Below are 27,982 nucleotides of genomic sequence, written 5' to 3'. Positions count from 1 at the left end.
CCCACCTGCTCTTGAAATGGAAATTGCACACAGTTTTGTGTGTTAACCCGAGTCTAAGTAGGAAGGAGCTGTTACTTCCTTTTCATCTCTTGTTACAAAGGTAGAATGCTCAGTTCTGAATTAACAAATAGTAAAACATCCTTTGCAGTTAAAAAATCTTCCCTGTAACGTTCTCTTTCTGTAATCCCTCACTTCTGCTAGTAATCCTGTTGAAAGGAATGAGGCCACTCAGTGATGGCTGAGTGAAGCCCTCACCAGCTTACTGAGGCAGCAAGGCAGCAAGCCTGGTCTAATTCATGTTAATGCTCCTCTTATCTTCAGCTGTGAGCGTGTTGTTCTGGTGGATGCTGTGTTGCTCATTTGTCTTCAAGAACTCACAGTTCTTGTCTATCTTTATTTTCCAACTCCACAGTTTTTTTTCTTCTCACTCCTCTTTTTTTTTTTTCCTGAAGCTTTGATTTCAAAGGCAGGCACGTGATGGTTTTCAGAAACTTTTATTTTGGTATGGGTTGCAGTGAGAACTGGAATTTAATGCCACCTTAAGCCCAGAATAAAATGGTAAGCAAAAGTGAATTTCAGAATTTCACAGCAGATTCTTGTACTGTAATCAGTTTCAATTAAAAACGTGTACTTTTCAAACTGTCAAACCAGCAGCCCCAGCAAAAAGCATTGCTGGCATTTTGTGTTGGTCTGAATTACTCACATGGCAGATGGATCTTGCAGACTGCTTGTTGCAGAATCAGAATCTGGGATAACCTTGTTCAGGAGTGTTGTATGGCTGTGAAATAGTGTAGCATCCAGGTTTCTTTCTGTAGTGTTTTGGAAGGACTATGAGAATCTTTTATGTAAGAAACTTTGCTTTGTTGCCCAACATTGCACTGCTGCTTATGAATGCCTATATGACAAAAGGTGCCTTTTAGGAATGGTGCTGGATCTTAGTAAATGCAGCAGACACACAGTGAGCCAAAGTTAGTTTGGCTTTGGCCACCTGTGAGCCTGAGCTGAAGACAAAGTTGGCATCCCATGGCAGTTCTGAGCAGTGTCAGAAGCAAGGGTGAGTGGCTCAGACCATGCACTGCTCACTGAGGACAAACACTGGCATTTCAGTGGATGTCTGTTTGTGTTTGAGGGCAGTTTCAACCCTCCTGTTTCATGGAGGTTCTAATCAGAGTGATAGCACTGTAATGGCTGCAGGTGATCCATCTCAGACAAAGCTTTGTGCAAGGATATCTGCTAATTCCTTAGGCTGATAGCAGTGCTGATATCCAACCTGCATTTGGAGGGTAGTAGATTTCCTTTGGTTAACGTGTTCTGCTTCAAGGTTCTGCATTTTGCCATCTTTCTTTTGTCAGGACGCTTGAGAGCTGTGGATGGAGACTGTTCAGACACACATTAGAGTGAACCATGCAAAAGAACACGGCTGCTTTAGAGCGTGTGACCTCCAGATATTCCGTGTTAACGTTTCTCCCTAAAATTAATGTTTAAAAAATAATTTACAACCATTTGTGTGCAGCTTCAAAAAGGCATTTAGATGAAAAGAAAAAAAGTTTGCAGGTTCCAGTACAAAAACACTCTCGTGCTCGTGCTTAGAATATCAGTAGCATTGTCAGTATGTAAAGCGATTAAGAAATTACTTTAGGGTTAAACAGGGTTGTATTTGGAAGAAAAAATAATGGTACAGGTGTGCTTTAGTCATTGCAGTTCGGATCTGTCTTGTTGATTAAATGAGAGCAGGTGACTTTTTTTTGTTGCCAATGCTAATAAGGCAGAACTCCACGAAACTTGTTTGTAGCACAGTGTGATTCCTTCTACAGCTGCAGCTTTGATTCTGCTGCTGTGTGCTCTGACCATCTTTAACAGATTTGAAGGAGGGCCCAAATTGGAAGGAGGGTGTGACTTGGTGAAGCCCCAGGAAGTAATTGTTTTAACGTGAGGAGAAGGATTTTCTTGATCATTTGAAGATTTATTTATCCGTAGATTAGCAAATCGTTTTTAATACAACTCAGGAGATCTTGTTCTGTCTGTAATCTTGCAAAATACACACATGCATCTGCAAGACTGTATGGGTGGCATGACTGTATGGGGACATGGCAAATCCCGTGTTCAAAACTCTCCACGTCATGTAAGAGTCTTGGTTTTGCTTTTAAATCTTCCTAAGTCACTGGTGAAATTCATAATTCCCAAGACATAAGGAATGTTTAAATTAGTAAGAAGTTATTTAAAATCACAAGAAATTATTTGAAGTCTTAAGAAATATTAAGCGCTTTACAGAGCGAGGCCTTAGGAAATGAGGTTAAAATCATTGCCTGCGAAGGCTGGTGCTGGTATTTCTGTTGGAGTCAGTGGAGCAGTGTTCGTGATGAAGGTTAAGCTCCATACAGACTGTCAGGCACTGCTTAGAGATGCAGAGGTGCAGGTGGAACCCATAGTGCTGCTGGTTCTGTTCCTTGTGCCCTCCAGGGATGGAAAGCAGCTGTGAGCAGGAATGAATCCTGCTGACAGCTCCACTGCATGGTTTGTGTTTAACCCCACGAGTGGCACAAAGCAAAGAATTCCAGTTTTTCTGGCTTGGCAAATGGTCTACACACTTGCTGAAGATCTTTTAAAGTTATTTCTGTGTGACAAAATGCAAGAAAAGATGTCATATAGGGAGTAAGGCCTGCACTTAGAAAGATGGCCCTTCAGAGACTTTGTGACTTTGTTAAATACCTGTACTTTTAGATGCATGATAGTTTGATATTTTACAGTGCAGATGCTGGAGTTCAGCCTCAGAAATGCATTTTGAAATTAACTACAGTCTTTCTGATTGACAGTACCCCATTTATTGGCATTGAGGATATTCCCAGTAGAACTCACTGGGAGCAGGGGTCAAAGAAAATGAGGATAATGTACTTGGTGGTGGGTTGTTGGTTTTTTCTCTGTGTTTTCTTGTGTTTGTTTGTTAGTTTATTTGTTTGCTTTTTAATTTCTGTGGTTAAAACCATTAGATTCGTTTCCCAAGCTTCACTTGGGGCCCCTTGCACTAGTAAAGTAACCTTGTGAGGCACCTGAATTAAATGTAAGTAAACTACAATACATCTTCTATGCTCAGTGATGAATGAAGGAGCTTTGTTGTGCCAGAATGTCAGTATATGTGGTGCCAGGAGGGACCACCTCAGCCCTGCAAGGTTGGTCATTACAGTCTGAATTTTGACCTTGCCTGCTTCTTCTGGCTCACGTCACAGTCGTAACATTTAACCTTTTATTTATATTACAGTGTTTGACACGAGAAATTGTGTATAGCTGAACCCAACCTTTTGTTTCATCTGTTTTGGTTTATCGTTTAGAAGACATGCAATATCTGCCAGATGCTGCTTCCTAACCAGTGCAGTTTTGCATCACACCAGAGAATTCATCAGCATAAATCTCCATACACGTGTCCTGAATGTGGAGCAATCTGCAGATCTGTCCACTTCCAGACTCATGTCACTAAGAACTGCCTGCATTATACTCGAAGAGTTGGTTTTCGGTCAGTATTATGATTATTTTCGTTGTCAATTTATATGTAATTTATGCTTTCAAAAGTAATTTCCCATTTTCATGAGCCGTGTTTGTAGGATAGAGCTTCTTGGGCTTAAGGTTGTCATGGCAACAATTCTATTAGTAGTACAATTTTTTGAGTAAATAGTGCATTAAAACACAGTTTGTTTTGAGCATCCGCTCTTGTATGTTATTAAATCAGAATATTAGCTAATCTCATCCAGCCATAATATGTCAGATTCAGGGCTTCACAGTTTCTAAGGCCTAGAAAATTCAGATGTATTTTCTTAATTTCATGTTCATAACGGGCTTCTTGATTTTTTTTTTTTCCCCAGAACATTGAATTTCAGACTGTTCTTTCTGATAGAATAATCATTTTCTTATTTTCTACCAGAATTTATTGTCAGGCCGTGGGCGGGCATCCTGCACCTGCCTGGTAGCATAGCTAGAGCAGCTTTGTCAAGTCCTTTTTAATCCATTTGCTGTGGGAAGGGAAGATCACTCCGCTTTACACCACTTGCAGATGATGTTTCTCACCCCAGCAGCCTGGCTCTTCTGGTTCCTCACCATTACTCTGCAGTTTTCCTTCTGTTCTTTTGTTTTCCTGTAACGGCAACTCACAGAGTGAACAGGGACCAGAGGTGTTTCGTGGAAGTGCTGAGTTTCAAAGGCCTTGAGAGCTGGGGAAAGCTACTGAAAGCTACAGTGGGGAAATCCGGGAAGGCTGCTGGCTGGCTGGCAGGCAGCACAGCGAGGGATGGAGCAGCCCGCAGTCCTCAGGCATCCCCCATTGCATGCTGTTGGACCACAGAAGGGCGAGTAGCATCCCACTGGGCAGGCAGCCTCTGCTCCTCGTGGAACCCAGCTCCTTTGCTGGGACATCTTCCACCCAGGAGGGAAGCACTTTGCTTGCATCAGGCCAGCTGCTGTCCGTTCTCAGTCCAAACCCGTGGCCCTGACACAGCTCTCAGCTCATGTTTCTTTGGTTTGCTTTGCTCTGGTCTCCCAAGCACAGCAGTCTTTTTTATTACATATTTCTTACATCTGCCTCTTCCACTCTTCTGCTCTTTCCCCTCGCCTGTCTCTTGGCATCACCTTGAGGGATTGCTGGCCTGCACCAGCAGCACCAGGAAATCTCAGAGTCCTTCATGGTGAATCGTGACAACGTAACTGAACTTGTCAAGATTTGCCAGTAACATTTCATGTCACACTAAGTCAGAATTTCTTTATTTGAGGACAGCAAACCAAAACTGTCCAGGCAAGGAGAAGCAGTATCCAGGAGAGCATAATGCCTTCCTTGCTGTGCTCCCTGCTGCCAGGGCCTTTCACTGGGGAAACACAGCCTGTCCTGCATTTCCATAGGAGCTGTGAAGCAGCTGAACATCTCAGCCTTAAGCTGAATTGCATCCTTGCATGCTGAGAATGAAGGTGACCCAGCATTCCAGGAAAGGAAGGTTTGGGCCTTAGGAGCTACTCTACTGTACAACAGCAGATGCTGAGGACTGTTTACAACTTCACATCACTGTAGAAAAACAGGCAGACAGTGGGGCAGAGGGGGATGAGATGGGACCCAGCACTGCTGAGGGCACTGCAGCAGGCAGTGGGGACTTGCTTAAAGGAGAGGGTCACGAAGGACAGAGCAGAGCTGGCAGACTGGGAAAGCTCTTTATTAAATGCCCAGGAATTGGAGCCCAAGTGGATGCAAACTGAACTAGTAGTATTAGGAAAGTGTATCGAGTGCTTCCAAGGGAAAGGATGATATTTCATAGCATTTAAAGGTGGGGCATTTGAAAAGAAAAGTATTGAGAGCAGTTTTTTTTGCTATTTCCTGCTTTATGGCTAACATCAAAACTGTTGGAAAGTTAGGTCATGTTTACACAAAAATCATACTGCCTGGTGGGTGCAAAAATTATTGTTTTGGCAGTCTTCTAGGTTTAAATTGTAAAACTCTAGCTGCAAAGTACTGATCAGTAAGAAACGGGGTGGTTTGAGGGATGGTGTTGTCTCTGTTTATTGCAGCATGCCCTTGGACGTACTGGGTACCACTTTGTCCACAAGGTGCATGAAACTGAAAGGGGCCGCTGTGTGTGGGAATGCTCATGTGCTCATTTTAATCCCATTTTTTAATCGTTTTATTTTAGAATAGATGCGGGAAGGTCACAAATTTTCGGCAGTGCAAAAGTATGTTTTTGAAAAATACTTCCGGAGTTCCAATCTGATGCGTTGTTGTGATTGTTGAGATTCAGTTCAGTTGCCCTGAATTTAAATTTACTCCTTTTTTTTTTTAATTAAATCCAAGCGTTGATTTAATTATCGGTTCAGAAAATCATTACAGTTGTGTCTTCGTCAAATCTTAACAAGGGGAATGGTCCACGTGTTTTGCTGCCTGGTTTTCCATTTTGGTGGTAGAGGTGAACCCTGCACAATCCACTGCATGTGAAAAAAAAAATAAATGCCTTTTGTAAAAACTTTACAGATTCACAGAGGTTTTAAGCTTTCTTTTTACAATCAGCGGATGCTTCTCTGTTCACCCTTCTGTCTGTCCTGTTGTAATCCTATGAAATGTTCTGAATTCACATCTCTCAGACCTACAGAGTTAAATTTGGGAAACTTTTTTCTCGATACGCAGATCTCTGCTTATGTTGATTCCTGCTCTGTTGTTTATACTCCTGAATTGACAGAATGACGTAGTTGTATCTGGTTATGGATATATGCTTACCTCTCCCACTTGCTTGAAAACCAGCGTTGATTCGGTGTCTTGCAGTACTGCTTTTTGCTAGGCTGAACTGACTCTTCTCCACTCTTTTTGCAGCTGCGTGCATTGCAATGTTGTGTACTCTGATGTGGCGGCACTCAAGTCTCACATTCAAGGTTCTCATTGTGAAGTCTTTTACAAATGTCCTATCTGTCCCATGGCATTTAAATCTGCTCCCAGCACACATTCCCATGCCTATACACAACACCCGGGTATCAAGATAGGCGAACCAAAGTAAGCAAAATTAATCTTTTACTGTACTTGCCTGCATTTTAATAACTTGTGGAATTGCTTTCTGTCTTGTGCTTACAGCGTTAAGTTCCATACAACAGTTTGTCATTCGTTGGTAATGTGTGGTGTTCCTGTGATATTTTTATGAGGTTTTAGCTAGGAGTTTGGCAAAAGTTAACTTTCCATTCACAGCAGCAATATCTGTTCTTTGAGCGCAGCGCTAAGGAAAGTATTACAATAAAAGAGGAGAATTGGATCAGATGTGAGATGAGTTCTTTACCCAGGGAGTGGTGAGACCCCAGCACTGCCCAGAGGGGGGTGCCCCATCCCTGGAGGTGCTCGAGGCCATGGATGGGCCCTGGGCAGCCTGAGCTGGTGGGCAGCCAGCCCATGGCAGGGCTTGGAGGGCTGTGAGGTCTTTTCAAACCCAAAAATGCTGTGATCCCACTGTGAACTGCAGAATTCAGACTCCTGCTAGTGCGTTGCTGATGCTGGGTTTTTTTAGTCTGGTTATAGGCGTTTTTACTACAAGCTTAGCGAATGTAATTCCAAGGAGAACTGCTAAGGCTCATCAGCACTTCTGTAGTGGTTTTACAACATCTGGTTGAAAAGTTCAGATTATTTTCTATCATGCTTACAGACAGCAGTCTTGTAGGTGGATTCGGAAGGTTGGTTCCTTCAGTGCCAGCAGTGCTCAGGGGTTGGGGTGTATGCTAGTCGGGTTACCTCCAGGCAGCAGAGCTGAAGGGTTCCTCAGGGCAGGCAGAGCTGCTGGCCAGGCAGTGCTTTCCTTAAGCTGTCAATGCTTCATGCAAGCTGCAAGCACTGATTTTTAGCTCTGCTATGGCTGTCCTGTCTGTCAAGCCCAAGCTGATAGGTGAGAGCTGCTGGCTGTGTGCCTTGTGCAGAGTTCAGAATAAAAACGTGCCTAGAGCTGTACTGTGTAAGCTTTTTGTGACACGTGAGCTTTCTTTTCTGCATTAAGACTGAACTCTTTCCGTTCTGCAGCTGGGAAGGTTGCACATCGCATCAGTGAGTGCTTTACTGAAGGCAGCCAGGGGCACAATTAGGAAGTGAGAATCAGATCTCAGCTGTGCAGATGTTGCATCTTCAGTTGGTGGGAGCTGCAGGTGCAGCATGCCTGAAATTCAGACTCTGTGCTGTACTGACCTCAGCTCCGTGCTTGCAGTCACAGCCCGTCTTCTGCCTGCCTCTTCTGGTACGAGTGCTGTGCTGAGAGTGAATGCCCCGCTGTGTAACTCCATCCTGTTTCTCTGAGGGACGTAGAGCACACTGTGAGCACTGCAGAACCTTGTCACAAACAGCAGGCTCAGGGAGATAGAAAGCAGGTGGGAGAAACAGTGCCTTGTGCCTTGTAATAATTGGATTTCACAGGAATTCTCCTTTTCCTCCTAGCCTATGAGAAGGGGGTGTTTTTATTTATTTGGCAAAAGAGCGCAAAATTTCTGCATCTGACACTAAATTAAGACAGTTGCACCAGTGGCAAGTGACACCTTGTTTTAACTCGAGGGAATATCTTCAGGGAGAGGCTCTGAAATACCAGCACTTAACCTAAAACTTGTTTGGGGTTCTCTTGATTTCCAGATTAGAGAGCACAAAAGGGCTGAGATCCCCAGCAGAGTGAGATATTCCCCAGGTGAAAAGCACTGAAGGTTTTCTGACCTGTGCTGAGATCTTTTGAGCTGCTTCTCGTAAATCTGGTGAATTAAGTATTTTGAATTAAGTTTCCTTTCCATGTGAAAGTGGTGTTGTCCTGAAATCAGCCAATTTTATCGTGGTGCTGTCGGGCTTTCGCAGTCCCTGCAGTGTCTGGTGTTCCATGCTCCTACATGTCTGTAGGAGTGCAGTGTCACCTCTGGGCTCAGGATGCCCGTGTTGATTACTGCCTGACCTTAATAAGGTCTTGTCTTGCCTATTGCAACCTGTGGTTTTCCTCAGGATTAACTAGAAGTATTTGTGTTGCTCACTGTCAGTTGAAAAGGGGAGCTGTTAAGTTAATTGGCTCCTGAGGATAGCTCTTGGCCAAGTGACATCAAGCATTCCTTGCACAAATTCCCATTCATCTGTAGTGTTGAGTGCTGGGTAAGAAGAAATACATCCACGTTTGATGAATATGCCATATTTATTAAAAAAAAAAAAGTCCATCTGCAGTGATTCTCAAATGGTTGAAATTTTAATATAGAGCATTTAATATAAAGCACAGAATGGCTTTCAGCTTTCAGCCCTGACAGCTTTCTCTTGTAGCCCCTGAGATGCTTTCACGTGCTGCCAAAGATTGCACGTGGTTTTATTTTTTCAGTAGACTGAGAGCAGCATTCAGGCGTTCTCCGTGGCTGATCTCTTTTTCAATACTGAAAGAACTCTTGCTTATGAAGCCAGATCATGAATATATCCTGCACTCCTGGTACAAAGTGCAGTACAGGTCCCACAGGTACTGTTTTTTTTTAGCGAGGGAAAGGGATGAGTTGACAGGCATGTCAGATTGTTCATCAGATGGACGTTCTGCTGTTTGCAGCAGCCGTGTCAGTGCGTGCTGTGTGGCTCAAGGCAGCAGTCATTCAGGGCTGTGCAGCAGCAGCTCAGTTGCCCAGGTGTTTGCAGGCTGGTGAGCAGTCAGCTCTGACACTGCTGGCAGAGATGCAGACAGCACTGTAAGAGACAGCTCCTAAGGGACAGAAGAAAAGTGTCTGACATCCCAGACTTAGGCAGTGTGTGCAGTCGGTACCAGCTCTGTGCGTGTTCACCAGAAGATTTGCTACACAACTGCAGTATTCCCCTGCTGTAAAAGCACTGCCTCCAGTTACCTTGAGCTGCTGTGCTGGGGTAGAGCGTGCATGGATGCTCAGCAGCTATGTACAGCAGCCTGGGGAGGGGATCCACTGCACAGTGAGTGCTTTGTCTTTTAGAGCTCCAGCAGTGCATCCTGCACTGTGCTGTGCTTGCAATAGCACTGTGCCTGGGCAGGGTTTTCCTCCTGCATCCATGGCAGCTGATCTGCTGGGCAGTGATCAGTCTGCTTCTCAAGAGTGGTCTCTTGGGATCTCAGTTGAAACAGTCAGTAGGATATGTGGGATCTGTATGGATAGGAGCTGTGTGAGGTGAAACGGCATTTTAGAAGTCTGTTTTTCTCCCTACCTCTTAGCATCAAGGAGCATTCCCTGTTTCTGGCTTCCTACAGGACTTATCTAAACAATCAGGATTTTGAGGAGTAGACATCAGCAGTAACGTGGCAAACTGGAATATGGTTCCAGAATGATGCCTGAGGAGCATTTGTGCCCAGCAGCGCAGCTCTCTGCTGCAGAAAGCAGTGCAGTACAGAGGGGATGCAGCACAAATAGCAGATCTCGTAGCACATGGGAGAAGCAGAGAAAGAAAAACGTGGCCACAAGGAAGAGAGAGCGCAGAAGTAATTTTTTCACAGGTTCATGTAAATAACTGCAATGTTTTTCATTGTTTCCAATATCCGGAGTCACTGAACGGGTGGGACTTCATGTCCTTGTCCTTGTCACCTCAGAGCACAGTGCAGAATGGTTTTTAGAGCTCTTTCAGACAGCGTGCTGTTGGAGGAAGCTGCTTGGAGGGAAATGGGAAGGAGTTTGGGTAATTTATGTGGGTAATGAGAAAATGTAGTGTGCTAACAAGGTTTGGTGTTTTTTTAATGGAAGGTCACTCTCCAGGACAGAGATCAGTGGCAGGCTGGTGGGGCTGGGAAGGCTGCAGCCATCCTTGCACTAAGCTCCTGCTCCTGGCTTTCCCTTGTTTTATCTGCAGTTTCTCAGGCGTGCCACTACGGATGGCCAGTGGATTACGTTTCTGTCTTATCTGTAGCAAGTTTCTGTGTTACTTTTCTTTCATTCATTTCCAAAACCAAAAACTGATACGCCTTGAGAGAGGAAGTTGCAGTTTTGGTGGTGTCTGTGCATTGCATTTATAGATGGGTTCTCAATGGCTTGTAATGGCAAAGCAGGGAACTGTCACCCAGGGAGGTTCCTGTGTCAGAGCATTAACAGGTTCCAGACCTGGCACACAGGAGTCTCAAAGCCATACACGTTGGTAAAAATAAGTTTATCTCAGAGTGCATTATTGGTTATGGTCGTATCAGGGACTCCCTGAAAACGAATTGCTTTTGCAACCTGAACGAGGTATATTCTTTGTCCTTCACTTATTGCATGACTTCAGGAACTGAAGATGTTTGACTTTCAGAGTATCATAAGCAGAAGTTGATGTTACACATGTAACTGGCATATGCTGTTGTTTTCTGGCTTAATAGTTTTTTGTGCTTTTTTTTTCTTTCTTTCTGTTTTTCTGCCTTTTCTCCTGCTGCTTTCTTTTGGGTTCTGGAGGTTGTTTTGAATTAGTTGCAATTTACCTTTGTTCAGGCAGTGTGAAATGATTGCTTACACGTGTCAGATCTTGTCTCTGCTGAGAAAAAAGTTAACGTTATGATTCCTGTGGCTAGATCATCACCATGACTGACACTGTTTATTGTACTTCTGTTTTTAGAATAATATATAAATGCTCTATGTGTGACACTGTGTTTACTCTACAACCTTTGCTCTATCGCCACTTTGATCAGCACATTGAAAACCAGAAGGTGTCTGTTTTCAAGTGTCCAGACTGTTCTCTTCTGTATGCACAGAAACAGCTTATGATGGATCATATCAAGGTGTGTAGGCATCTCTTGTTTTATTCTTAGATACTGTTTGTCGTGCAGTGTATCGTTTGGGAAAATACTGTTGAAAGGCTCGCAATTCCAAGAAGGCTGCTGGAAGAAATGTTAGTGGTTCCAAGAGAGTAACCTGTGAGTAACAACCACCAGTGCTAAAATGGTACGTTTTGTCTAACCTTCAGCAGCTGCACTGTAACCACTTACTGAGCTTTACAGTACGGATGTTGATTTGGATGTAGCAGGAATGTTGCATTCAGTACCTCATCAAAATCATTGTGGGGTCGTTGAGGTAAGCTGGTCCAATCCTAGCAACTCCTGAGCCTTATTTAGAGCACTGAAGAATTATTCCAGTGGCTAGGAGCTGAGAATGCTGAGTACGTGACCAAATCAAGTCTGTGATGCTCAGAACTTGCTGGTGGTGTGTTTCTTGAATAGATGCAGAATGTGTGTGTGCTCACAGACACACGTGTGCACTTTCAGGCAAAGAAAAGAAACCTGGAGTGGATTTTTTTCATCAGTATCCCTATAACTGCATGAATGAATTTACTGGAGAAGATTTACTGTCATCCTTCGAATCGTGTTGCAGAGAACCAGCAGCCCCCTGGCTCTGACCCGTTAGCTGTAGATTTTGAACACTGGCTGTGCTGAAATTTCTTAGAACTTATTAGCAGGATCTGGTGCCTGGTTAACTGCTGAAATTTTACTGTTTAAATAGTAAAATTGGTAGTAGTGAAAAGTAAAACATCTTTCTTGTCTACTGAAGATCACTTTGTGTTTTAGCTTCAAGTATGTTACCTTTAGTCCCCAGAAATCACTGACGTTGTGAAGAAAACAGGATCAGAAGTCTTGGAGCGAAAGTTGTCCTTAAAGCTGGTTTTAAACCTGAGTTGGAGACAGGGAAGGGCTGACCCAAGGTTCAGACACACACTGGCAGTATGTTTTCTTTGACTCTGAACCAGTTTGTGTTTACTGTAAGAATTGCCTTTGACCTATGCCAGAAAATCACATCTGCACATCACATCTGCACATACATCCCTCTAAACCACTGTGCTAGGGCAGGATCTGACCATAGTTAGAGCCAGGAGCTATCCTTATGGGCTGGGGCTGCTCAGCACCTTACTGTAGAGTTGCTCTTTTACTTTGGATTTGGGGCTTATAATTTTTCTGGCTATAGTTTTCCATGCCAGAGTTTGTACTGATGAACACTTTTCACTATAAATGATCCAGAGCTTTTTGAGAACGAGTCTGGAACATTAGAATGTAGGCATTCAGTGACAGTATTACTGCTTTTATTCAGAGTTGCTCATGCTTTCACGTTTAGGAGGTGTGTATAGCAGTAGGAACAGCAGCCACAAAGGGTAAATGGGACTTAAGGAGGAAACTGAAAAAAAAAAAGGAAGTGTACAGATAAAAGCAAAAAAGAACACAAGAGAGGGGAAGGCTGCTGGACGGGGGCAGAGCTCAGCCCAGCTGGGTTTGGCATGGCTGGACATAAACCAGCAAGGCAGAGACCACATGCACAAAAATAGAATGGGGAAGGACAGAAAGAGGCTCTGAGGGTGGTTGTTTAAAACTACCAAAAAAAAAAAGCAACAAATCTAGAATTATTCCTGTTGATGAGAAGGTGTCTTGTTGACAAAAAGTGTATCTTGTTTTCCTCTGGTGGCTCATAGGAGGAAAATGTCTAACAGCTGGTGAGAGCAGGGAGCAGAGGTCTGGACTGGAGGTGTAACAGGCTCAGTTCTGTTGATGATAATCACAGAAACCACTGTGACTCAATGCTATACATTAGTGCTTTTGTTGGTTTTGTTTGTGTGTTTTAATTAGGAAGTTAAACTTTCAGGTATTGGGAAAATTGAGCACGGACGTCTTATGTGCTGGCGTGGAATTTCCAGATAAGTCTTCTGTTGAGTGAAGTTAAATGAATATTTAATTACAAAAATCCTGAAGCTGCAGGACACCCCTGCCCACCCCGTGCTCATCCTCCATGTCCTCAATTAATAGGGTAGTCCAGGCAACCTCTTCACTGCACAGTTTGCTTTTGCTCTCAGCACCTGTCAGTCAGTTCAGTGCACTTGGCTTTTTAATAATGTTTCAGCTTTTAAAAGTGCTGGCTTTCTTTTCCAAGCAACGACTCAGTGGAAGAATATGTTCTGCAGGTCAGGCTGACATTTGCAGTTGAACCAGCAAGCAGTCCCAAGGGCCACATTATTTACAAAAGAGCTCAGTACTTGAAGCTGAGGAGGAGCAGATCCTGGAGGAGCAGATGGGCATTCTTACAGTCTCAGAACCCAGATCTTGCTAGTTGCTTTTTGTTTCTGAAGTTGCCTGCGTGTTTAGGGTAGCCAGACACATCTTCCAAAGGAGTTACAATGCAGATGAGTATGTGAGGGGATGAGAGTGCTGCCCTGTAAATGGCAATGGAAATGTAAATGGCATGGGAAGGAGCCCTTGCTAATGTGCTCAGCAATACATTCATTCTAGGTTGCAGTCATGTGTCTTGGCCCAGAACACTGCTGACTGCCTCCTGTTGTGTCCACGTCCCTGTCTGAAACCCAGGCACAGAGCTGATCCTCCAGGGGTTGTCTTCTTTGCAGGCTCAGGGATGGCGCTGCCATGTGGCACTGGCTCCAGAGACTGGGAGAGAGGAAGTGGAAGAGTTCTTCCCGTCTTACAAATGAGTTATGGAATCCTAGATTCTAGAATCTGGAAGGCAGGGTCACTTCGAGAGCTGCAAGGTGCTGAGCAGCTTCTTAGCTGTCCCCTCCAGCCCTGCACACCATCGGTTCCAAGGACTGTTAGCAGTGTGTAGCCCTGAGCATGCAGTGAGACAGAGTTAGCACAGGCTTAGCATAAAATAATAACGTATCATAATAAACTGCCTGATCTTTCCAGAGTTGCCTTTTCTTGTCTTATTTGCCAATGCTCTAAAACGAAACTTGTCAGTAAAAACCCTGCCTTCTTGCAAATCTCTACTTAGACACATAGTTTGAAATGAGGATTTTAATTAGCTACACTAGGTAAGTAAAGCAAGAGACCGAATATAACTTAATGCATTCACTGAGCCCTTTTTTCTCCTTGCTCAGCAGCAGCTAAACCTTCGCAGTCTCACTTTTTGGTGAACTGCTCTTTAGCTGTGACTGGCATCTGTTTGTTGGCCAGTGTCTGCTCAAGCTACACTTTACCTTCATTTGGTCATTGTTTTTTATGTGAGGAATGTGATAAGAGTATGGCAAAGCAGATGAACGCTTTTGATTCAGAGGGCATTCAGCATTTTAATACAATTATACACGCCCGTGTTAATTGCTTACTTTTTATTTTATTGTAGTCAATGCACGGAACTTTGAAAAGTGTTGAAGGGCCACCAAACCTGGGGATAAATTTACCTCTGAGTACGAAACCCACAAATCAGAACTCAGCCAGCCACAATAAAGAGGACACGAAATCCATCAACGGAACAGAAAAATTAGAGAAGAAATCTCCTTCTCCTTTAAAGAAAGGAGAGCCTAAAAAAGTCAGCAGCCGTGGCTGGACGTGTTGGGATTGCGATAGGTTCTTCACTCAGAGAGACGTTTACATCTCCCACATGAGGAAAGAACATGGAAAGGTAAATGAATACTTAATTACAAGAATACGATTTAAGCCTAAAATACCAAGTTATGTTATTGGTTTTCTTTTTAATGCAGTTGTGCTTTTGCAGGTAATTAAGCTCCATCACTATTATTCTTCGTTCGTGCGTGTATTTCATCTGTCTCTCTCTTGCTGATCATTTTTTGTCAGTTGCTGCATAGTTCTTTTTGAGAAAACCCAGACACTGGGTTAATTGCAGACTTGTTCATCCATTACCAAAACTTCATCAGGATGGAAAGAATGAAAGATATTCCCGTATTTCTTCCAAGTTATCTCCTCTGGTCCGGGTTCCTACTTCTTCCTTTGTGCCCTCACCAGCCCCCCGTCTTGAAAATTCATTAGCTGTTAAAATCAGAGACTGGAGTCTTGCTTTATTGGTGCAGCGAGTGCCAATGTGCATTTCATTTTAAAGGTATGCTCACTGCAAGGTGAAGTCATTGCTCTGCTCTTACTCTTGGGTTCGGTCAACAAGGTGAAATCTGTACTGAAAGCAGCAAGGTGTGTGATAACGTACTCAAAGTTGGTTGAAAGTGAAAAGTGGAAATGCTGTGTCCTCAGGTCAGCAGAAAGACAGCTGGGTGTCCTTGCTGCATCCCAGAGCTTTTCCAATTAAATGAAAACGACTGACAGGTGGGCAGTAGTGAAACTGAACAGTTTTCCTCTGCTGCTGCTTGCAGGGGAGCGAGCTGTGGAATTGACTTTTAAAACACAGCTAAAAAGGAAGAGAACAGTGATAAACACAACACACAGCTGACTCAAGACTCCTCCTTCCTTCTGTGCTTCACAGTTTAAAAAATTATCCTGATCAGTGCCCAGCCTTCTCTCTTCTCCATATAGGTGGAGGGAGATTGATAGAGTTAGGATGTAAAATATTCCAGCTCCGAGTCCTTTTGAACAGTCTCTTTCAATTAGTCTCTTTAAAAAGCTCTTATAAAAACAGAATTAAAAGTGTGCAAAATCTGTGTATTTTCCAGAATTAGAGGGTTACCTCTCTTGAGTCAGGTAAGAAGCAAAAATAGTATTTCAGGGTTGAGCAGAGGAACGTTGTCATAGAGAGGCTTTAAAAGGCAAATAATTACTTGTGGAAGTTGATTAGAATGAAGATGTTCAGCACAGAAGAGCAGAGTCGAGTCTCTTCAGATTTTGAGGTATGCTTTTACTGTTTCCACGAGCCATTGACCTGTAGGTTCCCAAACTAGAATTCTCCCTCACCCGTTTTTCTGGAGAGGGTGAGCAGGAGGCTCCTCCATAAAAGAGCTTGAAATACTCAATTTGCAATCCTGTCCTAATCTTAAGCTTTCCATGACTTCCAGCTGAGGTGTCTGATGGCAGATAGATACATAGATGATATTCACAGACGTTTTTACAGCCTGATAAAGATGGATGAAATAATAGCTGAGTGTGAGCTGTGTAATACCTGAGATGAGTTGTGCAGGTGGCAGAAGTGCTTTGCATGAGGTCACTCGAGTGCAATGAGTATCACAGCAGCGAGAGCAAAGTGCTTATTGTCAGGCAAACGTGGCCAATAGAAGAAAGTGAATGCTCCATTCCTTTGTTTCAGTCTTGGGTCGTTTTTATTGCCTGTGCCTCCCTGTTACCTCGCCTACTTTAGTGCCAAAACTGTTGTGTCCAGCTGGAGCCAGGAGGCAGTAATCAGAGTGCAGGTGAGGCAAGACTAGGAACCTCAAAGGCTAAAGGTTGTGCAAAAGGGGAAGATAACAGGAGCTGCTCCTTCAGTGAGACACAGGGCTGAAGGAAAATGAGCACGTAGGAATGAGAAGCTGGTCCACAGAGCCTGGACCAAGTTGCATCAGGGCAGCATCAGCCTGGTGTGATGGAGCAGCCTGGGGCAGCATGACCCTGATTCACAGAACTGCATCTTCTTTCACCTGGTTCTCCTTTGCAGCCTGAGGGCATGAAGGTCAGACAGCTCTGTTTGTTTTCTCCTCATGTTTAGAAGCCCAATTTTGCATTTCCATCTACTGAAGTCATGGAGGAATTAGTGTGAATTGCTTCGGTTTCGGGCCCAGCAGGTCTGTTGGTGACACTTCTGCTATGAAGTTGCTTGTAAAGAAACTGCATGCAGTGTGCTGCTGTCCCTGCAGCGTGACAGTGAGTGAATGACTTATTTCTGATCCCCCAGTGCTCATACAGTCACAGCTCAGTTTTCTCTTAAAATCGGGCCTCTAGGAGCATGTAAAATACTGATCAATCCTGTTTTTCCAGTTAGTACAGATATTGACTCATCAATGCTTTTACTGGCAAGCAAATATCTGCAGGACCTAGATTTTACACTGATGCAGTTCTTAAAACCAAAGCACAGTGATGCAGACTCCCCATTCCCCATGAGAACAAGCTGGAAAATCACATTCAGTGTAATGAAACCCACATCCAAGTGGCAGAAGGCATGTAAGATAAGGTTAGTACCACACTGATAATGCTTTCTGGTAATAACTTCAAATATATATCTTCCTCCCTCTCATGTTTATTGAGAATGTGCATGTAACCTCAGGAACAGCCCTTATTATGAAATACCAGACAATTACAGCACTCAAACACTGGCCAGGAGGGCAATTCATTGCTTATATTTGTTTACTTGTATTTTATCCCTATTAAATGTCTCCTTGGTAAATGGGAGGCAGATGTAGATTAAAGTAAATAGGCACCACTTGCAGAGGTGGGTGATAAAGGAGCAGATGCCACTCTTCTTCCAGACCTCTTGAAACTGTCATTGATTTTAGCTTCTAAATGATTGTATTCAAAACGTAATTTGTTACAGATGCATTTTATTTTAGAGACTAGAAATGAGCATAAGATGAAGGCATATGTGAAGTAGGTCTGGCAAATCATGGCATTAATTCGTAGTCCACTTTTCTTGGAAATGCTAGGTAAGTATTATTTGCTCTAGAGTTACCTGTGCAGAATGTGCACATTGGAAACTTTAATTAAGCAGTTTGTGAGCTACTACAGAACGCCTTGACGTGTAAGGTACTTGAAGGTAATTCGTTTCAAACTCTTGGTTGCTGCTGCTGCAGTTTGCAGTGAAGATGTGGAGCTGTAACCCCCTTTTAGCTGATCTCAGGCTAAATTGCTCAGACCTAGGAGAGCTACAGCCACACGTGTCCTCTTTGGGCAGGTTGCTGGCAGTGTTGGGAAGCAGTGGCAGGTATACACATGCACATTTTCTGTCTCCTTTTCCTGAGCTGGCTGAAGGCTAGCCAGATACTGGAAGGTTTGTAGCCACCATGGTGTGATTCTTCCTAAATGCTGTTTCTGAAAAAGAAAAGTGATTATCCCGGACAAAGGGTGGCACTCACACAGCTGTGCAGCTCCTGCCTTGAAGCTGAATCTGGTGTATCTCAGCCCGGTGCACGTAGCTTCCTAGGACTTCTCCAACAGTGCCTTTCCAAGAAAGGACAGATGTTTTGTAAGCAGGAATTGCTTTACCAATTCCAAGTGGCAGTGCAACTAATTTAATATCCTCTTGTTCTTGTAGCTGAGGACAAGATGCTGTGCAACAGCTCCTGCAGCACCTAACCACAGCATCATTGTCCCACGGGGAAAGCTGCATCCTAAAGATCACTGCTCAGGTTTCTGTATGGACAGCTTTTTCTAAGTTAATGCAGCTGCAGCTCGGTTCCACTGAATTCCAGTGGAAGCTGATGGCATATCTAGTCTCTTCTGCTGCTTGATGCTAGCATATTAGCAAGAGTCCAGGTTCATTTAAATTAACCAGTTTGTTTCCTGGAGTGCTGAATGGGAGCAGCCTGATGACCTGCCTTGTGCTTTGTGCTAGACAATGTTTCAGAGCTCTACCAGCATGCCTGTAAGAGCTTGAGCAGTTGCTGCAGCACCACCAGCTCTGTTGGCCTTGCTGTCCACCTGACGTCTGGTTTATTTCACCTGTTCTGTCTAAAGTACGAAACACTTTTTAGCTGTACCCAAAATCGGTATGGCTGATTGCTACGTTGTTGGGCTGTTTATCCCTGCTCATCTCTGCAGTTTTTAAGTGGGATGCTGTCACTCTGTAAGAAGCTGTGGTGGTTGTTCACCGTCCGAAGGAATTTCACGAGACAGTGGTGTAACACCCATATACAAAGCAACCCACACATGTAGCATTCAGATTTTTGGTTAAGAGAAAACGAAAGAAAAAGATATCCTGCATATTAGCAGGACTGCCTGTCATGTGTTTGTGAATAAAAACCCCCAAAATTCTAGTTGCTATCCCAGTCACAGCATTTGCTTTTCCTGCACGCACCACGTGATGATTCCCCATATTGCCCTGCCTTTATCCCATGGCTGTTCCTCAGCAATAGGTTTGGTCTGGCTTACCTGAGGAAGCAGCCTGTCCATCTTAAAGCACAATAATTACTGTTGTGATGTTGCCTCTCCTTCATCATGCACTTTCACATTTTGTTTTAGGCTTTTACAACTCCATCCCAGAGCACTGCAGTCGTAAGCACACTGCAAAACGTGCTGATTAATGCACTGGTGTTAATGACTGTGCACACTTTCAGAGAAAAACATGTTGATTTTTATAATTGGTGTTTAAACACAAAAAGAAAACGATCTGTTTTGAGGAACATCGTGCCTCTAAGGGCACTATGTAGAGACTGTCCCTAGTAGGATAACCAAACCTTGTTTCCTAATGGGATTCCTCCCATTTGCATCAGTGACCTTTCAGAAATCCTCTTCTTTCCTTCCCCCACATTCCCTGTGATTTTGGCCTTAATAGCAGAAAGGTCTCTGATCTCCATTTATCTCTCATTATCTCTCATTATCTCTTATCTCAGCATTTCAGTGTGATTTGAGCCATATATTACTTATGATTGAGAATTGTATTTTTTTTATTATAAGTTTAGATTAGGCACCAGAGAATGACTTGTATCCCATTAAAATGTTCAGGTGAATTGTGGCCTTTCTCTGCTGTGTAGGAATCTGTAGAATTCTGTTTCCTCAGAAGCTGGGAATAAATAAGCCAAACCTTTAACGTTCTTCTGCAAACGAAAACCTTTGGTGCTGAATGCTTGGGAGTGAGGGATGAATCTTGCACGGATTCTCTAGGAGAGTCAAGCAGGATCCAATTCCAAGCGTGATCCAAATCATCTGTTCAGTGGCTTCGGCTGGCATGGCAGAGTGGCATTACATTATTTGCTTTTTGCAGTTTGAAGGAGAGCTCTGATCTCTGCTAGGGCAGGAAAAGGCAATCTGGAAACATGGGTTGTTTTTTTTCTTCTAGATAACTGGACTGATTGCATGAGGCTGTCCGTTCCTGCAGTTCTACATGGGCAGCAGGCAGAGCTCTTCCTCACTATACACTGCTTGCAGTCTGGCTGCAAGTGACCAGAATTTCTTACAGGAGATTCCAATGGAGTGCATTTCTTCTTCAGACTCTGCACACCCTGACTCTGGCAGGAGCAACTGTACAGAATGCTGAGCGCTGGGCTCTGGCCCCAGCTGGACTGTTGAAAAGCAATCTGAGGAAGTCTTAAATGAGATCTGTTTGGTCACTGTTTGGTTTTAACTTTCAAGATGTTATGTTGATTTCTTCATTACTACCAGAACGGTAGAAAATAACAGATAGGAGCTTGAAAAATCTATTTAATTGTAGAAGGCAGGACATTTGATTAGGAATATTTCAGTTTCTTTGCTGCAGCTACCTATCTTTGCTATGCACTACCTGATAAGACAGGCTGGTCAGGAACAGGATTGAGTTCTAAGATTGTGATGTGCTAATGAGACCTAAAGCATAATAGGTCTGTGTCGTCTGCTCTTGGAGCTTCTGTAGTTCACAGTTTGGAGACATTATTCCTTCAGATACCAGTGCTCTGGTGACTTGTGTTCAGCTGGAATGGCATAGATGGAGACTGCTCCGTCCTTTCTACCTTCCTTCCTTTTCTCTCTCCTTCCACGTAACAAACAGCCATATAAAACACGCAGAATTCCCCACACTCGTGTTCCTCAGGTTGGCATCAGGCTGCACCTGACATTTCTTTTGTGACTTTTCTGAGCCTTGTTGGCACATCAGTATTCACGATGCTTTGCTTTGGTCCTTATCACCCCTCTTCTTGTGGGTGACAGAAACCCTCTTGGTCAGCAGCCTCAGAAGTTTTCAGGCAGCAGGAAAGGAAGGGTGAGTTCACTGTGAAAGCAATCTCTGCTCATTCTGCCTTTACCAATCCAGAAATTGCCCCCTGACCTCCTGCACCTCTTCGATGGAAGACCTTCACTTCACCCACTATATATGGTTTCTGTTTGCAGTCTTTGGCAGTGTGTGCTGGCCACACTGCTTTGAAAGGGATGTAGTTTGCTTGACAGAACTGTCAGACACTGGTAAGTACGTTTCTTTGCTATGGTTGAAGGTTTTGGCACACAGATGACTTTCACCTAGCTTTTTTTTAATCTTTTTTTTAATTAATGTGTTTTTCTTCCTTCTTTCAAAGCAAATGAAGAAACACCCTTGTCGCCAGTGTGACAAATCATTCAGTTCATCCCATAGTTTGTGTCGTCACAACCGTATCAAGCACAAAGGCATTAGGAAGGTCTATACATGCTCGTAAGTACTACTGTTTTGTTTTTCAGAGATGCTAGGGAGAGAGTATAAACCAACAATGTACATTATGAATTGAATTTTTCTTCTTCAGGCACTGAGGTTAGCCTAACTCACCCTAACCTCAGTCTCGTAGACTGGCTCCAAGAAGGTAAAGAATATGGACTTGAGTGCAGAATTAAGACTCCTTTGGAGCTAGCATTCATCCTTCATGGAAAGTGATTGTTTTCTTGCTCAAATTTAGTTAGGGAGAACTTGACAGAGTGTTCAATTGAGCGTGCAGTTTAGTTACATTAATAGAGGTAGAAGAAACAAACTCATGTGCTCCTGGCTTTTTTTTAAGCCATGCTTTGTTGTGGGTCCCAGTGCTCCTGTTTTGGGTATTCAGAGAACTTTTCTCCCATTCACTGTGAATACAAGCTGCTCAAACGTTTGTGGTTTTGTTTTTAATTGTTCTCCCGTTCTGACAATTCTTGTGCAATTGATTGGAAGAGTGCTGTCCCCAGTGTTAACATTGGTAGGTTGGACTTGTCTGTGCTTATTTATTAGCTCACATTTGTTCAGAGTAGTACATGGCTTTCTGAGCACAGCATTTGGACCTCTGCATGCCTGCTCTGTGTTCATACAGGCACTGCCCAGACTCCAGACGTACCTTTACCAAACGGCTGATGCTGGAAAAACACATTCAGTTGATGCACGGCATCAAAGACCCTGATGTCAAAGAAATGACTGAGTCGTCTAACGTGGAAGAAAGGGAAGTAAAAGAAGAAGCGAAGGTAATCACTTGGAAGATTCATTCAGTCACTGAGGTTTTGTGGGGATGCATTCAGGATCTTTAAAGGGATATTTTGATCCCGTGAAATTCTGCTTTTCACTGCTGTGAGTCCTCTCATAGCTGTAGAGAAGCTGCAGGTTGCACAGAAGCACGGTGAGCTTATCCCAAGTGCCCAGCCTCGAGCTTGTTTGACGAGCCACTGCAGTCCCTGCGTATTCATGCTTACAAAAATAGTATTTACCACTTCTTTTTTAGGTTCCTAGTCCAAAGCGTAAATTGGAAGAACCTGTCCTGGAATTCAGGCCTCCACGAGGCGCCATCACGCAGCCACTGAAGAAGCTAAAAATCAATGTTTTTAAGGTTCACAAGTGTGCTGTCTGCGGCTTCACAACAGAGAATCTCCTCCAGTTTCACGAACATATTCCTCAGCATAAATCCGACGGCTCTTCGTACCAGTGCAGGGAGTGTGGGCTCTGCTACACGTCCCACGTGTCTCTCTCCAGGCACCTCTTCATCGTGCACAAGCTGAAGGAGCCGCAGCCGGTATCGAAGCAGAACGGGTCTGGGGAGGATAACCAGCAGGAGAACAAACCCAACCACGAGGACGAGCCGACCAACAGCGCGGCGTCGGACAGGAGGTGCAAAGTGTGCGCAAAGACTTTCGAAACTGAAGCGGCCTTAAACACTCACATGAGAACGCACGGCATGGCCTTCATCAAGTCGAAAAGGATGAGCTCGGCTGAAAAGTGAGCACTGGGACATGGCAATCTCTCCGCACGTCGGAACCCCGATGGCATTTTTGTTACAGGAGGTTCAAGGTATAATAGTGTTAACAGTACTGTTCAGGCTGTTGCAATATGTTCTGCATAACGATGCCCCCTTCGCCTCATCGTCTGTACCCTCGAAACCATTGAAGCAGTATTTGAGTTGAAAAGAGTTTGTATATATTTAAACTAATAACTTTTATACTCTTTGTTACGTGTTTGTATTGGTATCTAGTGGAAATTTTTGTTTCGTTCCTGTTTTTTGTAGTAAGTTTCTCTAAAACAGAGTTCTTAATGCTGGGTCCGTTTCCTGGGGTCTCTTGAACCGTTTCTTACGTGAACGCTTCTGGCAGGAAGTTCAGCAGATGGGAGCACAGCAGAAAGGCAGTGCCTGGAGGGAAAAAGTAAGGAAGCCAAGGGGATATGCCACATCCTGCAGGACTCTGGATGGTTCTGCACGTGGCAGGCAGCTTTCAGACTTTCTCTCCGAAATAAGTGTCTCTCTGCGCAGGTAAAACGCAGTGCTGGTTGAGGTGCAGACACCCCAGGGCGATCACGTACTTCTGACAAGTGTAATTGCACAAGTATATATATATATATATATGTATCATGAAGTAATTTGTAGCCATCAGGTGCTTGTGGTCGAAGCTCTGATAGTTATAAAAGGGCTGGGCTGCTCTGGATTAAACAAGTAAGGTGTAATTAGAGGCGTAGGTTTATCATGATAATGTTTGGAGGTTTTGTTGTTTTTTTTTTCTGTCACGTAATTTATTAAACAGATAGAAACAATGACAGAGCATTCAGTATTTTCCTTCTATCTCTGGTTATGGAAACCCTTGTTGCCGGGGTTGGCGTTTCCCAGCTCTAATGCCAAATGTTCCAGGGCTCCGTGTTCCACCGCAGCCGTCGAGGAGCAAACACCACAAACAGCCCCTGTGGGTACGACTGGCACTTCACCTTCAGCAGGGGCCTCACGGAGCTTCAGATGCATCCAGCATCACTGGTGAGCCTTCACCAGGAGCACCAAGGCACCGCGCTGTCCCTTTCCTACGTGATTCTCTGTGAGGTTTATATTTCTATTTTCTTTTTGCATTTTATACCTCGTATGTATCCCTAGAAAACTTTTTTTTTTTTTTTTTTTGTACTTTTTTCTTTCTTTCTTTCTTTCTTTTTAAAGAAAAAAAGAAACAAATCCTGTACATATAGATAGCTGCATGATATATGGTAGTAATTGTTCAGTTCCTTAAAAGTCTTGCTGCTGTCAGATGTTACTATACACTACGTCCATTACGACTGTACTAAACACATTTCGTATGTAAATAAATGCGGAGCATTTTGCCCCGAAATATTTGTGAGATTCTGTTATTTATCATTAAATTTTAGCAACTTTAACGATGGAAGTGTTTGGAAAAAAATACAGGTCCTTCTCAGCCGCCTCCGCAACCCTTCCTTGATCGCAGAGTTGTACATTGGATCCACGAACTCTTGCTTTGTCTCTTCGTCCTCGTTCATACTGATTTGGTTGGTTGGTAGATGCTTCCTGTCGCATTCCTATTGCTCGTACACGAGTGGTTGTGAGCTGCTCCTCCCTCCCAGCATCGCCCCGGCCACCACTGCCCTCCTCATTGAGTGTATACCTCCGACACTTGTTTGTTGATGTGCACTGTCAACTGTACAACAAATGAGTTATCACTATGCAGAATGGTGTTTTGTATACAGTGAACAGATAATAAAAATTAAGTTTTCACAGCCGTTACAAACACTTTGGGTTTATTTCACCGCCTCCCGGTCCCACGTCTGCAAGGAGTGCTGCGAGCCGTAGCTGTGGGTGCCAGGGATGCCGATGAGATGGAGTTGCACGGGGCAGTGAGAACAGAAAATGAACAGAACTTTGGAGGGTGACAGAATCATTCAGGCTCATTAAGACTGCTGAGTCCAACCAAACGTGGACCACCAGACCACTTCCCCAGGTGCTGTGAAGTTTTCACTCAGTTGCCATTAATGCTAACAGGTCAATAGGACAGGAACACAGAAACATACGGAAAGCATAACTGTGCCCCTGAAAACATCCACGAGTGCCTGCACAGGAAATGCCTCAGGGAGCTCAGATTCCCCACCAGCAGCACAGCTGGCAGAGCAGAGCTGGGCAGACGAAAGGCTGGGTGGGCAGCAGATGAACTTGGCATGGGGTCATTGGATGGGACAAGGGTTGGGCAAGGTAGACACAGCAAAGGTCAGTAAAGCCGTGATGATGGAGTGTGTGGAATGTAGGGTGATAAAAAGGGCTTTCAGGGGTGAGGGATGATTTCAGAGGGTGAAAGGTGGGAGGGAGCATGGAAGGGGAGATTTAGGCTGGACGTTAGGAATACTTCTGTTCTGAAAGAGTGGTCAGGCAGTGGAATGGGCTGCCCAGGGAGCTGGTGGAGTCACTGACCCTGGAGGCGTTGAAGGAATGTTTGGATTTTGTGTTGAGGGACGTGGTTTAGTGGGAGCTGTTGGTGATGGGTGGATGGTTGGACTGGGTGATCTTGAAGGTCTTTTCCAACCTCGGTGATTCTGTGATTCTGTCACAGGGATGCCCGCTCCTTTCATGAGAAAGGGGGGCAAAGGTTTCCGAGGTGCTTCTCCATCTCGTACAAGGGACTCTGCAGCAGGATGCTGCAGATGCTGAACGTTAATATGAATCAAAAAATAATTAGAGCGAAATTAGTGGACCCCTCAAACGCAAAGACAGCTTCTCTGCCTTCGGGAGTCCCTGACCTCAAAGCCTCTGCTCATCCGGTGGTTTTGCCTTTCTCAGAGGTGCAGCACAAGTAAGACCGACCTTTGCTCTGCTTTGGGCAGGCTCCGTGGTCTCTCTCTGGTCCATGCTGTATGTTTTTCTTGCACCTTGAGCTCCATGGGGCTCCTGCTTCTTCCATGGACTGGGGCAGCGTGGGCTGAGCACAGCTGCCGACTGCTCCTGGCTTCCACCGGACATTTGCAGATGCAGAATTCAACCTCCCAAACATCCTGACTCTCTCGGTTCTCAACTACTGAACATCCACGGGGAATTCAGTGTGCCGGGGCTGTTTAGTTTTGAAAGGATTTTTATATAACTGCGACCTTTTCATTCTGTTGGCATTACCTTTCTCAGCACGCCGGCCATACGCGGCGCAGCTGCCAGGCCAATAACGAGACGCAGGAAAAAAAAAAAACCAACCTATTTCACTGTAAAACCCTTTCTCAAATATTGGGGCAGTTCAGGAGTGAAGTCCTTGTGTTTGAATATCAGCTTATTGCAGAAAGGTTATCCGCCTGGTCTCCCAGGAGGACGCCGGTTGGGTAACACAGCAAGAAGAGAAATCAGAGCACAGGGCAGCAAGAGCAGCACGCAGGTCCCTCCTCTCGTTGGAAGAGAACCTTGGTGACCGTACTGAACTGCTTCGTTAATGCTATCTGACCAACACTGCAGGCTGCACGCTGGTCTGCCAGCTCAGCACCAGGCAGGGCAGTGCAGGGCCGTCCCAAAGCACTTCTCTGCTCCTCTGCTGCTGGGAGAGCAGGCACCCGGCTCCGGCTGGAAGTTGGAGGAGGCACTGCAGCTCTCTGCTCCAACACCAGAGTTTAAGGCTTGAAGGGAAAAGAGTGCATTCAGCACAGCGATGCGACCATCCGCAAAACAATCCAAACCTTGTATCCCTCACAGATGGGTCCCCTAACGTGATGTGGCAGAAGCCTCCGTCCCGCTTGTTTATATTCCCCAGTTCTCCCGTTCTGTACGCACGGACTGTCATCAGACAGCAGAGCTGCCCTGCGAGCAGTGCCCTCCGAGCACGGCCGCGCGCCGCAATATTTCTGCTCTAAGTGACTGCTGCCTTCCCAGTTAAAATGCAGAGCAGCTCTTGATGGCTGCCATCAGGCCACGACTGCAGGAGCCGCTTTCTCAAAACACCCCTCCATCATTGCATTTACGCACCGTCGCTGCGAGCAGAGCGAGCAGAGCTCCTGGTGTGCGCAGCAGGGCTCTACATCACGCAGCTCCACGCGGCCTCGCATGGTTTGCCTGGCCGAGATGCTGCCCACACGTGCTGTGTTCCTGGCCTGTAATGTCAAGCACTTGCAAACGCTCATAAAAGCCAAGGCAGCAGCGTGCTGTGGCCAGAGGCTGAATTCGTCTCCGCTGAACTCAGCTGCCACCGATCAGATCGTCTCTGATCGAGGCTCTGAGCGCCGTTGCAGGTTTGATTTCATCTTTTGTTTTGTTGGACGGTGCTTTAGGCTTCAGTTCTTGAAACAAAAAGCAAAGCAAACAGGTGCCATGATCAGCACGAAATGCTGATTTTCCCAGGTAAAAGCTACAGCAGGGAGAAAGGAGCATAGAAGAGTTACAACTATTCCTAGACGTGACAACAAGAACAGAATCACAGAATTGCTCAGGTTGGAAGAGACCTAAAGGATCACTGCGTCCAACCACAACCTTCACCATCCTACCCCAGCTCTAACAACCCTCCACTTGGGGTTGTTACGGGACATCGTGTCCCTGAGCACCACATCCAAAGAAAGAGAAATAGAGAAGGCCATCACATCCCCCACCCGGGGAACATCGTGTGCACTCGGCCTCAGCAACACAGAAACATCAACCCTTATTGCTAACAACTTGCTGACCATTCTTTTCAGCTCAGTGCTCTCCCTGCCTCATCGCTGAAACCCATGCGCGCATCTCAGGCCGACCAAAGGACTGTCACTCAGAAAGGGTGAAATCTTTACTTTGACTTCTTGAAAACATGTTTACTGCCTCCTTCTTTGCTCTTGGGCGGTTTCAGGCATTGAAAACATCTGAACATTCATCAATTATTTCTGATTTTTTTTTTTTTTTCATGTTCTTGGGAGGAATGAGAAGGAAAAGAGGACACCAGCTGCTGAAAGCAGGACGTGCAGACCGTCCAATCCATCCCTCTCCTCCTCCCTTACACCAAGAACTAAAAGGATTGTCACAAAGAAAGAATTCCCTGAAACACATCCACAGAGCTGTCAGCACATGAGCTGCCCCAACATCAGGCGGCACAGCAGGCTGAAGATGTTGTGT

The 27,982-nt window shown here is 44.7% G+C and overlaps 1 protein-coding gene across 13 annotated transcripts in view; it reads left to right on the top strand.

Moving 5' to 3' along the window:
• Nucleotides 1-24,661, top strand: part of ZNF532 (zinc finger protein 532) — a 41,764-nt gene extending 17,103 nt beyond the window's left edge. For 11 of the 13 annotated variants that reach the window (XM_052670029.1, XM_052670033.1, XM_052670034.1 and 8 more), the window contains 7 exons: nucleotides 3,327-3,508; nucleotides 6,332-6,508; nucleotides 11,030-11,192; nucleotides 14,524-14,802; nucleotides 21,269-21,381; nucleotides 22,004-22,151; nucleotides 22,406-24,661. In XM_052670029.1, coding sequence (XP_052525989.1) covers nucleotides 3,327-3,508; nucleotides 6,332-6,508; nucleotides 11,030-11,192; nucleotides 14,524-14,802; nucleotides 21,269-21,381; nucleotides 22,004-22,151; nucleotides 22,406-22,900 — 1,557 coding nt within the window. In that variant the 3' untranslated portion in view covers nucleotides 22,901-24,661. The remainder of the gene's footprint in view (nucleotides 1-3,326; nucleotides 3,509-6,331; nucleotides 6,509-11,029; nucleotides 11,193-14,523; nucleotides 14,803-21,268; nucleotides 21,382-22,003; nucleotides 22,152-22,405) is intronic. The other 2 variants (XM_052670038.1, XM_052670040.1) reach the window with 2 other exon arrangements.
• The last annotated feature ends 3,321 nt before the right edge of the window (nucleotides 24,662-27,982 follow it).

The sequence above is a fragment of the Tympanuchus pallidicinctus genome, unplaced genomic scaffold, assembly GCF_026119805.1.
Source record: "Tympanuchus pallidicinctus isolate F22 unplaced genomic scaffold, pur_lepc_1.0 scaffold9, whole genome shotgun sequence".
NCBI classification, from domain to species: domain Eukaryota; kingdom Metazoa; phylum Chordata; class Aves; order Galliformes; family Phasianidae; genus Tympanuchus; species Tympanuchus pallidicinctus.
This window is presented reverse-complemented; position numbering and strand designations above follow the sequence as displayed.